Raw genomic sequence first — 12,622 nt, forward strand, 5'->3', positions numbered from 1 at the left:
GGTTGATTGTTGCGTGCGTGTTGCGTGTCTCGCCGAGCGTATCGGCCGTCGTCCGTGGCCCGGCGCGACGGGAAACCCTTCTTGATTTCGTTTTGCAAACCCGCCAGATGCCCTTCAAAAGGTCCAACGTGGCCGCCGTCTCAATTCCCGGATCGTCGTGCGTGACCCGGCGATAGCGCCGACGGCCCCTATCCCCCCCTCCCCCCGACAAGCTCCGCTTGGTGCGCTCTGTGGTTCTTGTTTCGCTTCCCCATTTGTTGTACCAATTAGCAGATGCCCGGGATGGCGTCCAACAAGATTACCAAGACGCGGGGCAAGATGGTCAAGCCGATATTGAAAAAGTTATCGCACTCGCCGAAGAACTCGTTGGATTTGGATCGGGGGTGGGACGAGCAGCCAGTCGAACAGCTGGAGAATGGCGGGCATGATGGGGGATTTGCGCCGACGGCGAGGGATGTTAGTTTTGGATTTTTGGGCGGTTATGGGGCTGCAGGAGACGCCGGCGTGGTTAGTAGTGGGGGGAGTAGTTTCCGCGCGAAGTTTCAACACGGCCGATCTGGATCGCAAGCTTCAGCTAGCAGCGGTCCGCGCGGCGCTTTCGTTCATCCTTTCGCCCAAACCCCGCGCACCGCGACTCCCCCTCTGTCGTATGCCAATTCCCTCGCCTCGCTCGACAACGGAAGGGACTGCTCGCCTACCATCACCGAAAACGAGGACGACGACGAGTTCGACACAACCACAGCGTATTCCCATTCACCACATCACCATAACCACCACCATCACCATCTCCTCCATCATCCATCTGCTCCCCCGCCCCCGCCTCCAGCCATCTCGTCCCAGTCTAACCTGCGGCGCCCCTCGCTCAACAGCCAGCGCACCGCTTCCTTCCCGGAGATTGTCTCTTCCTCAAAGCCCCCTTCCCTCCGTATCAACACGAACCGCTCCGTCTCGGGCGCCACCGCTCGCCTTGCCCACAGCACCGGCACCGGCGGCAGCAGCGTCCCCAACGCAAGCCACTCGGACCTGCACCTCAACAACAGCCTTAGCCTGAGCGTAAGCGGGGGCGGCGGCAACGCGCTAGACTCGCCGACGGGGAGTCTTGGCGGGATCTCGATCTCGCAACAGCCGCAGCAACAAGCCGCCCAGATGTCGCCACTCCGCAGCTCCCTCGACATGTCGTTCCCGCGCCTGCGCAGCCGCTCCGAGCTGGACACAGCCGCGCGCGCCGAGAACATACGCGCCGCGCGCCGCAAGTTTGAGGAGCGCGAGCGCGTCAAGGAGGAGAAGTACGACCGCGAGATGATCCGCAAGCGGGAGCGGCGCGACACCAAGGAGGCGAGCCGCATCGAGAAGGGCGAGCCCGCCAGGCCGTCCGCTCACCGCAGGATCACGCCCACGGGGCTGGGCGGTGCCCACTCGGTGCCGCCTCACGCTAGTGGTGGGGTGGGGATCGGAATCGGGATCGGAGGCGGAGGCGGGAAGGTCTTTCAGAAGGCCGGATCGTGGGCGAGCGGGAGGAACTCGCCGAGGGCCGAGGTCTCGGGCCGGTCGTCGCCGTTTCTGCCAGGGGGAGGAGGTGGAGGTGGAGCGGGGTTCGGGTCGTCCTCTGTACCCGCTGGCATGGGCGGTCACCATAGCCATGGGCTTGGTATTGGGAGGAGACGGCATACAGACTCGCCTACGCCGGGAGAGACGGCAGGGGAGAAGCAGATGGGGTTTGCTAGCCGCAAGTATGAGAGCGTACCGCTCCAGACGCCGCCTGCATTTGGGCCTGGCGTGGATGATGTGCGGTTCGAGCAGACGCGGCCAAGGAGGGGCAGTGGGGCCAAACGGAAGACGCAGAGTTACTGGCAGGGTTTTATCCTCTGGCTGAGGACCAAGCTGTTGCGGCTTGGAGCGCATTAAGCGTTTTCCAAAATTGGATACGGTACGCTGGCCTCGGTTGCTGGATATGGCCTTGCTGCCTTGGGTTATCATCCCTTCCCGTTGGGTGCATGGCAGCCCCGGAGCATCAAAAAGCCACCATCACCACATCGCAACGATCCGCTACACCGGCCTATCCGCCTGCCAATTAGACCCTGGCAGCATCAGCGCCACCTACCTACTTTCGGTCATCACCATCAGCGTCTTGCGATGCGACGCTTCTCCTCCGAAGCGGGACATTAGCAACAGTACAGCGCGGAAAAGCGCAGCGGTTAAGGAACAGACAAAAGGGATGCCAGAGTGGCAGGGAAGGCAACTCTGCATTTGTTTTCATATCGGAGCCTTGAGCTTTGAGAAAGGCGTTTAGGAGCTGGACTGGACTAAGGATCTCCTCATCCCCGAGGATAGTATCCGGAGGTTGTTTTGCTTTTACGGAACCGGGCAAATGGCGTTCAGGTTTAGGGAGGTTGTTTTTTCTACCCATTGTTTTTCCTGACCCTTCGTTTGCTCCATTCACGATTTGATGTTTTCGTACGGTGGTTTTGGTTTTCCCCCTGCGCCCTAAGTATCTACCTATGGCTGGATAGGGGAATGGAAACGGAATTTGGGTTTTGGGAACCATTCATGGTTCGGTTACGGTCTTGTGCGACAACCACTGGACCGGCCAGCATTCTCTTTCTGGCTCGGGATTAGGGTTAGAATATGGATGGATGGATAGGGGGTAAATGCCTTGGTATCTCTGCATCCGGATGGGGACTGGGTTCGGACTAGGGTGGGTCGAACTGCACTGGACACTAGTGTTGGAATACCTCCCTTCTTTAGGGTTCTGGATGTACTTTTACTCTCTTTCCTCTACACTCGCTATATCATCAAGAGCGAGTGAGGTATGGACGGACGATGCGAGAGGTTTGGTACAAGCTCGCAAGCCGTAGCCTGGGAGTTTAGTGCTGCGCCCGTTGCTGCATCTGTAAGGCAAGCGCCAGACGAAATACAAACAATTGCGCCTTGGCCGTGTGAACAAGCTAATTGATATTACGTGAGGCATGATTTGGTACGCTTATTAGGCGCAGTTCTCTATTCTCATCCATGGGGAACTGTGTTAGAGTGCTCGGACAGTTCTGGTTGGACAGTGGGTGAGGAAATAGCAATCACATACTCTTTGAACTTCGAGCTCCCAGCTTTTTTTGTGATTATTTTCTTGATGCCATTCCTCAAGTACCCACGTAGCAGCCTCCTCACAACATAGCCCCTGTTCTGGCCAACTTCTCTACCCAGGTCCGGAGTCTTTGCCCTGTCCGCGCCGGTTGATCTTCAGCACCGACAGTCCGTGCAGCCGAGGTACCACCCAGTGGGCCCTGCCTGCAATCCCCCGGGCCCAACTGAACCCCTCCTTCCCATCCCCCGTTTCGGAAGTTGTACATATTACCCTAGTTAAGCATGCATAACTCTCTTCCACGCCGCGACGCGAACAGCCGATCCTTGCTTTCATTATTGACTTTTGGCCTTGTGGTTGTTTGCGACGTGCCGCTTAACAACAGGATTGACCCTGATCTGGAAGCGACCTCGCGTTTGACCAAATCGGCTTTGTGGAAACTTGATCCCTCAGGATCTTTTTGAATGCTACCTTGCGGCCGCTTAGTCGCGTCTGGTGCCACGGCTCATTGGCCTTGTTAGGGATAGGGGGGTTTGGCTATCTCATAAACTACATATCAATGTTCTGTCCGAATTCTCTTTGATTGAGCTCAATCATCAGCGGTAGTTATCCCCCAATGGCTCCCCCAACGCGACGGTTCGCCAATCACCCAGGCGCGAAAGAGGCACCGGCCTCTGCGCTCGAGTATCGCTTCGAGGAAGACAAGAACCCCGAACTGCGTGGAATCCCTCTTGTGATCGCCTCTCTGCTGTAAGCGGTCGGCGTTGTATAGGAACACATAAGCAACCGCTGACTCCCTTCCCAGAGTCGAAAACTTACAATGGCTCCGGAAACTCCTCTGGGCGAATGCCGGATTCGGCCGAATTGAGTCCACTCCGGGCTTGGAGAACGTAAACTGGAGGATCCAGGTAACTAAACTCACCTCCAATCACGCTGCATCCCATGCTGATATCCCCTCTGCGAAGCCCAACGTCATCGCCCTTAGCGACACTAACTCACCAACAAGCATGCTGGAGCTGCATCCCTCGCTCCAGCTGCCGCAGCCTACCGACCTCCCGGGCCGGTTCTACTCCATCGCCGACTACCATGACCTCTACAAGTCCGGGGAGGTGACACCCCTGCAGGTAGTCGAGACGCTCCTCCCACTCATCAGGCGCGACGTGCAGCCGCAGTCCAAGTACGCGGTCGCCTGGACGCACTGCAACGTCGAAGAAGTGCTGGCTGCTGCGAGGGCGTCAACCGAGCGATGGGCTGCGGGAAAGCCGCTTGGCATTCTGGACGGCGTTCCGTTTGGTGTCAAGGACGATCTCGAGGTGAAGGGCTATGTCTCGACGAGGGCTATGAAGGTGAACAAGGCCGAGGCGTTTTTCAACAAGCCTGAGCAGAGGACGATATGGCCGGCAAAAGTGCTCGAGGATGCGGGGGCCATTATGGTGGGGAAGATGAACCAGCAGGAGGTCGGCATGGGTGTGTATCCTCCTGGCTCGCCTTTCGTAGACCTCGATGTGCTGACTGGTTGGCAGATACTAATGGGCTCAATGTGAGTGTCGAGCTGCTCAGCGGGGCGCTCAAGACGACAGCTAACCATGAGTCTAGCCGAGGACGGGGACCGCCACGAACTGGTACAACAAGTCGTACTTCCCCGGCGGTTCGTCGTCAGGGGCGGCGTCCGCCCTCAGCGGTGGTCTCGTCCCCATTACCGTCGGGACAGATGCGGGTGAGTATAGCTGAAATACACCTAGGAGAATCTCACCCTAACATGTTTTCCAGGAGGTAGCGTGCGAATCCCGATGGCCTTTTGTGGCGTCTACGGCCTCAAACCTACCTTCAACAGGCTGTGCAGCAGGAGCTCGTCTGTGTGCGTCGTCGGGCCCATGACATCGACGGTGGCAGATCTCACAATTGCATTCCGCATCATGGCGCAGCCGGACCCCGAGGACCCCGACCAGAACCTGTTTGCGGTCTCCGTCCCCCCCGAACCGTCGGCAAAGAAGTACATCGGTATTTGCCGCGAGTGGATAGATAGATCAGCGCCGGACGTGAAAGAAGTCTTTGACAAGGCCGTAGCCCACCTCACCTCACAAATGGGTTACGAGACAGTCGAGATTAAGCTGCCCTTCCTCCGCGAGGGGCAGATTGCGCACGCCGCAACCTGCCTCGCCGAAGCCGTCACCGACGCCCGCAGCCGCGTCAAGAATCCCTCCAAGTATCTCAGCGTCTTGAATTACCCCAACCGCATCATGGTCGGTATGGGCCAGCCGTCGTCGGCCGTGGACTATCTCAAGTGCGGGCAGATTCGGCAGGTCATCATGCAGCACCTGGCATTCCTCTTCGACAAGTACCCCGGGCTGCTGATTCTGACGCCGACGACGCCCGTTGCCGGATGGCCCATCCACCCGGGCGACCAGAAGTACGGGTGCTCCAACGGCAATATGACGGTCAAGAGCATGACGTTTGCGTGGTACGCCAACACGAGCGGCTGTCCGGCCGTCTCGTGTCCGGCGGGCTATGTCAACCCGGCGCAGGGCGAGGGCAAGTTGCCCGTCGGGCTGATGGCAATGGGCGAGTGGGGAGCTGAGGAGCAGCTGTTGGGGTTTGCGGGGGATGCCGAGAGGTATCTGCACGAGGTGTATCCGGGCGGAAGGCAGCGTCCGGCCGAGTGGGCTGATGTGATTGGGATGGCGAAAGAGAAGGCTGGAAGGTAGGGGCCGGCGGGGGTCTGTGAGCGCTGTTGAAAACTAAGAGGGGTCTGAGATACACATGAGAAAAGATACCCCTGTGTTGTAAGAGTACAAAGGATGCCCCTGTCCGCAAGGTAGAGTACCCCCGGGTACATTCGAGTGGAATGATGGAAATCTTTTTCTAAATCTATCAAGATGTGCAGGCCATGAGGGTTCTTCGCTTTTCGCGTGCGGCCCTTCGATCAGTTTATCCAAAACACCTTTATCAAGGGACGGGGAGGGGATCATCAGGAACGCTGCAGTGCAATGACAGTGTATTCGACCGTGCGCCGCTGATGCTGTGCACGGACACATTTGGCACATCTTTCATCAGACCACCCGTCGGGCCACCGTAGTCGGGCTGTTTTTTGCCTGCAGTAAGCTTCTCCGTAGAACAATTGCAACCCCAACCTCTCTGGTCGAGGCGCAACAGCTCATCATGGTATACAATTGGGACCCTCATCGGGAGGTATGCTACCGCTTATATGTCGAGGAGAAGAGATCCCTGGATGAGATTGTTGAGTATATGCGTGAGCATTATGACTTTACGCCGAGGTATGTTTCGGCCCTTTTTGTGTTGCGATGGCATCTCTTCACGTCTGGCTCGCCGTACCGACTCTGGTCGATTGCAACCGCCGCTCAGCCGCAGGCCGCATGTCCGGTCCTCTGTATGTTCCTGCCCATATGGGACCGATCCATAGCCTTAGTCTGCCGAGCGCCGTCCCGTCGACCCAGAGTGCTCAAGAGCTAGACAGCTGACCATGGACTACGGCGTCGTAGTCGACGCTCCTTCCAGGGAACATTCTCCAGATGGGGGTTCCCCAACAGATTGAACCCCGCCTACAAGAATGAGCGGCTAGTTGCCCGCGTACGAGAACTATGGGAGCAGAATCTGAACCAGAAGGAGATGTTGCGCATCTTAGTGGACGAGGAGGGCTTTCAGATCGGAGAACGGGAGTTGGCGCGTATTCGGTCTAAGAACGGATGGCTGCTTCGGTCGAGTGCCGGCTATGGGGAGCCCGTAGCCTCGGCTGCCGCTCGGCGCCGGCGAGACGTTAAAAGCGCGGTTGGTGATGAGGACGGAGAAGGGGAAGATGACGGAAGTCATAATGTTGAGGATGAGAATGATGATGATGAAGAGGAGGAGGGGGAGGACGAAGAGGGCAATAGCACCCTTCAAGGCCATGGAGCTGATGGGCTGTCACCTGCCGACGCACCCGTCCACAACGAGACTTACGATGCGTTCCGCCAGGCTCACAGGGAGGAGAGGAAGCGGCGTCTAGCGGCCGAAAACTACGAGAAATGGGCGGCCAAGAAGCGACGTCGACATACAAAACCCTACGCTGGCCTGCCAGCTGATCCCCCCGGGGTGCCGCCTCGTTTCCCATCCGAGACGACTCTCTCCGAGGCCAAGGAGATTCTGCAGTTGGATGTGGCTGCATACAAGACCGTAAGGGATAAGTTCCACGCCATTTGTCTGAGTGCAGGTGTCGTCAAGAAGACAATCGCCGGGCCGGAAAAGTGGGAGGCGCTCAAGGACCAGCTGGTCCGCGAAAGCATGCACCTTCGTTCCGTCATGTGGGATCCTATCGACATGGATAAGAAGAAGCTGGCTATCGAGATTATTGCTTGCGACGTAACTAAGAGGATTAGGACAGTAAACAATTCCTTGTCCATCGCAGAGGCCAAGAGTATCCTCGGATTGAATCCGGAAGAAGGAAGAGAGGTTCGCGCATCACTCTATAACATCTTGGCCGAAGAAAAATTCACAGCCAAGCTTGAGGAAGGCTTGGATTACTTCGAGGCGCTCAAACAAAGGTGGATTGCAGGATCGGAGCTTCTCAGCAACATCGCGAATTCTGAGCATACGGACCCCGATTACCATCGGAAGATGAAGGCCATCAACATGATATGCCGCGATGCCACGAGACGATACCGAGACGATGTATTCCGCTTAGGCAAAAGACCATGGGATCCGAAACCGGTCCAAGAGAAACAGCCCAAGTCGAAGACTAAGACTACGGGGCAAGCTCATCGGCAGTCATCTACGTCCACAAACACGGTGGCCACCCAGTCAACGCCGGGCACGACACCTGGCCAAACACCTGCACGGGCCTCGGTTCAAACACCTGAGGAAGCCCCTTCGCAGATGCCAGTACAGTCAGCTCCGCCCCGCCGCCGCGGACGGCCCCCGGGTAGTAAGAACAAGAACAAGCCGCTCCCGCACACCGAGTCTCGCTTACTCCCGGCTGCCGAGGTGGAACCCCAGGTGGATCAGGCGTTGATGGATGCGCAACTCGGCGCCAACATGCTCCTTGCATCTGAGACACAGAACCCCTTTATGGACGAGCAGTACGTACAGGGTTACACCGCCGCTCAACAAGCGCAGGCCTACCATCAGGCGGCATCCAGCGCTATCGCGGTCTTTTTCCGGTTGCGCCCCGAATCGGCAGCTATGTTTCCGGGGATCCCCCAGCAGTGGATATGTCCGCTCAGCTCGCGGAGTATCGCCGAGATACGAACCGCAGCCGTTCAAAAGACGCCGGGGGCCGTATGTCTGGGTATCGAGGGGATTATTAAAGACGGTAAAGGGGGCGAGCTGCCGCTGCCGGTGAGTGATGAGGTCGAACTGGATACTTATCTGCAACACGTTCAAGGCCATGGAGCGCCAACGTTTAATATCCACATTGTGCCTGGAGGGCCGAGGCAGTGGGAGTAGCACCGACTTACACCCCGCGCGGCTTGGGGTGGTGGTGGTTGATGCTAAGTAGATGCCTGTGCCACATCGATTGGTCGAAATTATACCTTGACTTTTGTGGGCGTCTCGCTTCCAGTGCACATATCATGATTTTCCTGGGGTTTCTTGTTATCAGTGTAGCCGCTGGATGGTGTTGCGTGCTTGAACCGGAGGATGCCGTGTTCCAGGCGCTCTGGGATCCGGGCCCTGTACTTCAGCGGGGCTACGGGAGCTTTCGACCTTTTTTTCTTTGCCCGCCAGGGTCCAAGCTTCCTTTGACAACGCCGGGCTGTCAATCCCCGAACTGCGACCCAACGAATTCACCGACGACGCGGCATGCGGCTCAAATAGCCTTCGATCCATAAGCTAGACGCCAATTGAAGCCATGTCGCGGCTCGCGGGCAGAGCGCCCAAGGGCCTGGGGCAGAGCTTGAGAGGTCCGACCCCAATTGGAGCTCGACGGCCGGCATGCCTCGCCCTCCGCACCATGCCAACAATGGCCCGCTACTCGTCGACAGGAGACAACAAGCCCAGGTCGAACGGCCCATCGTTCAAGGGCCAGCTGACGCACAGCATTATGAAGCGTATCCAGCAGGAGAGAGCAGACATGGAGCGTATGGCGAGGACAAGGCCCGAGTCGAGCGCGTCGAAGAACTTTAGTCTTACTTTTGGTATGACATATCATACATATCAACTTGTTGCTAGAATGTTTCGACTAACGGCAACTCCCAGTTATCCTCTTTGTTGGCTCCGTCTGCTACTTCCTGGGCACTAAGTATCCGCGCGATGTCGATCCCAGCTCGACCTTGCCACTGAACGCAATACAACCGCCCAGGCACGACATTGCGCCCGCCAAGCTTGAAGCGGCTTGGGCCGACTTTGTCGAGATCGTTGGCGAGGAGAACGTCAGCACCATTGAAGACGACATCAAGCAGCACGCCACGTCCGACTGGTCGTCGCACCAATCCGATCCCTCCCACAAGCCATTTTGCGTCGTCTACCCCTCCACAACCGAGCAGGTCTCGCGCATCATGAAGGTCTGCCACACTCGGCGGATACCCGTGGTCGGATACAGCGGTGGAACCAGCCTCGAGGGCCATTACACGCCCACGCGCGGTGGCATCTGTGTTGACTTCAGCCGGATGAACAAGATCCTCGCTCTACACAGAGACGACCTAGACGTAGTCGTACAACCGGGCGTCGGCTGGGAGGAGCTCAACGACCAACTAGCCGAGCACAACCTTTTCTTCCCACCCGACCCGGGCCCCGGCGCCCGCATCGGCGGCATGATCGGCACGGGCTGCAGCGGCACCAACGCCTACCGCTACGGCACCATGCGCGACTGGGTGCTGTCTCTGACCGTCGTCCTGGCCGACGGCACCGTCATCAAGACCCGCCAGCGCCCGCGCAAGAGCAGCGCCGGGTATGATCTCACCCGCCTGTTCATCGGCTCTGAGGGCACGCTGGGTCTCGTGACCGAGGCGACGCTCAAGCTGTGCGTCGTCCCCGCCTCCACGTCCGTCGCCGTGGCGAGCTTCCCCTCGATCCGCCAGGCGGCCGACTGCGTCGCGCGCGTGGTGGGCGACGGCATCCCCGTCGCCGCCGTCGAGATCCTCGACGACGACCAGATGCGCTTCATCAACGCGGCCGGCACGACGTCGCGCCAGTGGCGCGAGGCACCGACCATCTTTTTCAAGTTCGCTGGCACCCCCTCGGGCGTCAAGGAGCAGGTGGACATTGTGCGTGCCCTGGCGAGGCGGGCAGGCGGGCAGTCGTTTGACTTTGCCAAGGACGCCGAGGAGCGCGTGGAGCTGTGGTCGGCGAGGAAGGAGGCGCTGTGGAGTACCATGAATTCGATGCGCGAGGGAGACCATGTGTGGACCGGGGACGTGGCGGTGCCGATGAGTAGGCTGCCGGATATTATCGAAGAGACGAAGAAGGACCTGAAGAACTCGGGCCTGACGAGCTCAATTGTGGGGCACGTGGGAGATGGAAATTTCCATAGTATGTTGCTATTGCTTCTCGGACGCCTACCGAGCATGGATGCGGGGGGGCTAACCATGATGCAGTCATCTTGTTGTATAATGACGCGGAGCGGAAGCTAGCTGAGGGCTGCGTCCACCGCATGGTGAAGCGGGCGGTGGAGATGGAGGGGACCGTCACGGTAGGCACACCGACCCTCTGTTGTCGGGTTTGGCCTCTACGAGCAGCGACTGACCGGTTTCATTTCCCAGGGCGAGCACGGAGTCGGCCTCGTCAAGCGCGATTACCTGCCCCACGAGCTGGGCGAGAGCACCGTGGATGCCATGAGAAAGGTATGCAAGACCATCTATCATCTTCTACTCCCGGAAATCGTTTCTCCCGAGGGGTTCGCTAATAGCCTGAACCAAACCACACAGATCAAGGCGGCCTTCGACCCTCTCTGCCTGCTCAACTGTGATAAGGTCGTCCGAGTACAAAAGCCCAAGCGGGGAGAAGTGGCCGAGTGGTGATGATGACATCTTGTACCATTTTTGTTGTATTCCATTGCTCCGGAGATCCCTGCGTATATCCCGGATTGCTCGAAGTGCTGTGCAGACAGTGGTTTGTTGCTGTTGCCGTGACCAATGCTGAGGCGTAAAACGTGTAAACATTGCAACCCCAAAGTAGGCAGAAGGGGTCTGCGGGTGACTATATGAAGCATTTCCCTGTAGAGGCGGTTTGGAGACTTCGCTGTTAGGAGGCATCCACTGGAGGAATTTTTTGACTTGTGCCACAGGATCAAGGGTTCGTCAGCAGGTCTGTGTCAGTGGAAGCAAGAATACCAATATCCAGCTGTTGGATAGCATTATTCCTGTCTAGTGCCTCTCTGTTCGAAATCATACCAGCCCTATCTTGCTAGAGCTACCAGCACGCTCCAACCTGGACAATTCACGTTTAGATATTCTGAGGTCCTGTGAAGGAATCAATTAGCTGGCAAGGTGGGGTATGATTTTCGCAGTGAAGCATACCATCAAATGGACGAGGCAATACGCCGACGTGTCTTCTATCCCCCCGGACGACACATCGGCCGCTTTTGGTCCAGTATGGCCTTCTCGCCGTTACATCCGAGACACCCTTCGATCTTGGAGTCAGTAGAATTCAGTCAGTCCATGTCACCCTCTTCTGCTCCGTCATCTCAAAGAACCTCTTCCTTCCCAGCACCCGGACTCCGGCTCCGGCTCCGCCCACTCCTCGCACCGCGATTCGACGTCCTTCCCGGGCCGCTTCCTCCTCCTCCAGGGCGCGCATTCGCCTTCCCTGGAGGCGGGCGCACAAACGCAAAGTCCACTTGCACGGTCTGATCTAGCAATTGTGTCCCGTTGGCACCGTCAATGGCGGCGCGCGCCTCCTCTAGCGTGGTATACTCGATGAGCGCGTAGCCCTGTTCCCCCCATACATCGTCAGCCACCTTGTAGTCACCCAGTTTAAAGAATCACTGAGTAGGTATACACGTACCTTGACGTAGCCCGTCCTGCGATCCAGATTCAAATGTACATTCCTAATCTCGCCAAACTCGCCAAACTTGTCGTGAATGGCCTCCTCGTCGGCCTCTTCGTGCACGTTGGTCACCATGACGATCCAGCCCTCGATCGAGCGCACGGCGGTGGCCTTGGTCTGGGTTTGCATGGCTGCTAGCTTGGCAGAGCTATTGTCGGTGGCCGACGAGGAGCCGCCGGCGCCGGCGCCCTGGGGCGAGACGGGCTCGTCGAGTTCCATTTCGTCGGCAGGCATTCTTGTTGTTTTCGTTTGTGCTTAGATTACCGGTTTAATAAATAGCAACCGAATTGACGTTACGAGGTCCGGGGGGAAAGCGTTCTAGCTTTGCGCGGGGTCGAGACCACTCGGGAAGTGGCCGTTGGGCTGGAAATATGATGATGGAGGTCCGAATCGCGGGGCTGCCGCGAAGTGGAATTCTCCGTGACATGAACAGTGCCCAGGTGGGCTCCGAGCGGCGCCAGACAGCCGTCTCTGCCTGTAACCCCCACCAGGCTGCTGCTGCTGCTGCTGCCTAGGGTCAAGGTCCCGTGAGGACGCGACCAGCGCCTTCTGATACCCCTGCTCACCCAC

The 12,622-nt window shown here is 58.0% G+C and overlaps 5 protein-coding genes across 5 annotated transcripts; 4 read left to right on the forward strand and 1 right to left on the reverse strand.

Moving 5' to 3' along the window:
* Positions 1-282: 282 nt before the first annotated feature.
* Positions 283-1,905, forward strand: MFIFM68171_00228 (Reticulocyte-binding protein 2-like protein a; the record flags this gene model as incomplete). Its single annotated transcript, XM_071055650.1, has 1 exon — positions 283-1,905. One exon carries the CDS (start codon positions 283-285, stop codon positions 1,903-1,905), a length of 1,623 nt encoding a protein of 540 aa, XP_070911751.1.
* Positions 1,906-3,692: 1,787 nt separating this feature from the next.
* Positions 3,693-5,781, forward strand: MFIFM68171_00229 (N-acylethanolamine amidohydrolase; the record flags this gene model as incomplete). The annotated part of the gene is made up of 6 exons (XM_071055651.1): positions 3,693-3,826; positions 3,882-3,984; positions 4,042-4,543; positions 4,600-4,616; positions 4,673-4,793; positions 4,847-5,781. The coding sequence occupies 6 exons, from the start codon at positions 3,693-3,695 to the stop codon at positions 5,779-5,781; spliced, it is 1,812 nt and encodes a 603-aa protein (XP_070911752.1).
* Positions 5,782-6,235: 454 nt separating this feature from the next.
* On the forward strand, positions 6,236-8,515 carry MFIFM68171_00230 (Clr5 domain-containing protein; the record flags this gene model as incomplete). Its single annotated transcript, XM_071055652.1, has 2 exons — positions 6,236-6,351; positions 6,577-8,515. 2 exons carry the CDS (start codon positions 6,236-6,238, stop codon positions 8,513-8,515), a joined length of 2,055 nt encoding a protein of 684 aa, XP_070911753.1.
* A 403-nt stretch (positions 8,516-8,918) lies between these two features.
* On the forward strand, positions 8,919-11,025 carry DLD1_1 (D-lactate ferricytochrome c oxidoreductase; the record flags this gene model as incomplete). The annotated part of the gene is made up of 5 exons (XM_071055653.1): positions 8,919-9,204; positions 9,266-10,537; positions 10,603-10,697; positions 10,768-10,848; positions 10,933-11,025. The coding sequence occupies 5 exons, from the start codon at positions 8,919-8,921 to the stop codon at positions 11,023-11,025; spliced, it is 1,827 nt and encodes a 608-aa protein (XP_070911754.1).
* A 665-nt stretch (positions 11,026-11,690) lies between these two features.
* On the reverse strand, positions 11,691-12,286 carry MFIFM68171_00232 (RNA-binding protein 8A; the record flags this gene model as incomplete). The annotated part of the gene is made up of 2 exons (XM_071055654.1): positions 11,691-11,936; positions 12,011-12,286. 2 exons carry the CDS (start codon positions 12,284-12,286, stop codon positions 11,691-11,693), a joined length of 522 nt encoding a protein of 173 aa, XP_070911755.1.
* Between the last annotated feature and the right edge of the window lie 336 nt (positions 12,287-12,622).

Source organism: Madurella fahalii, assembly GCF_045866475.1.
Source record: "Madurella fahalii IFM 68171 DNA, scaffold_1, whole genome shotgun sequence".
NCBI lineage: Eukaryota > Fungi > Ascomycota > Sordariomycetes > Sordariales > Madurella > Madurella fahalii.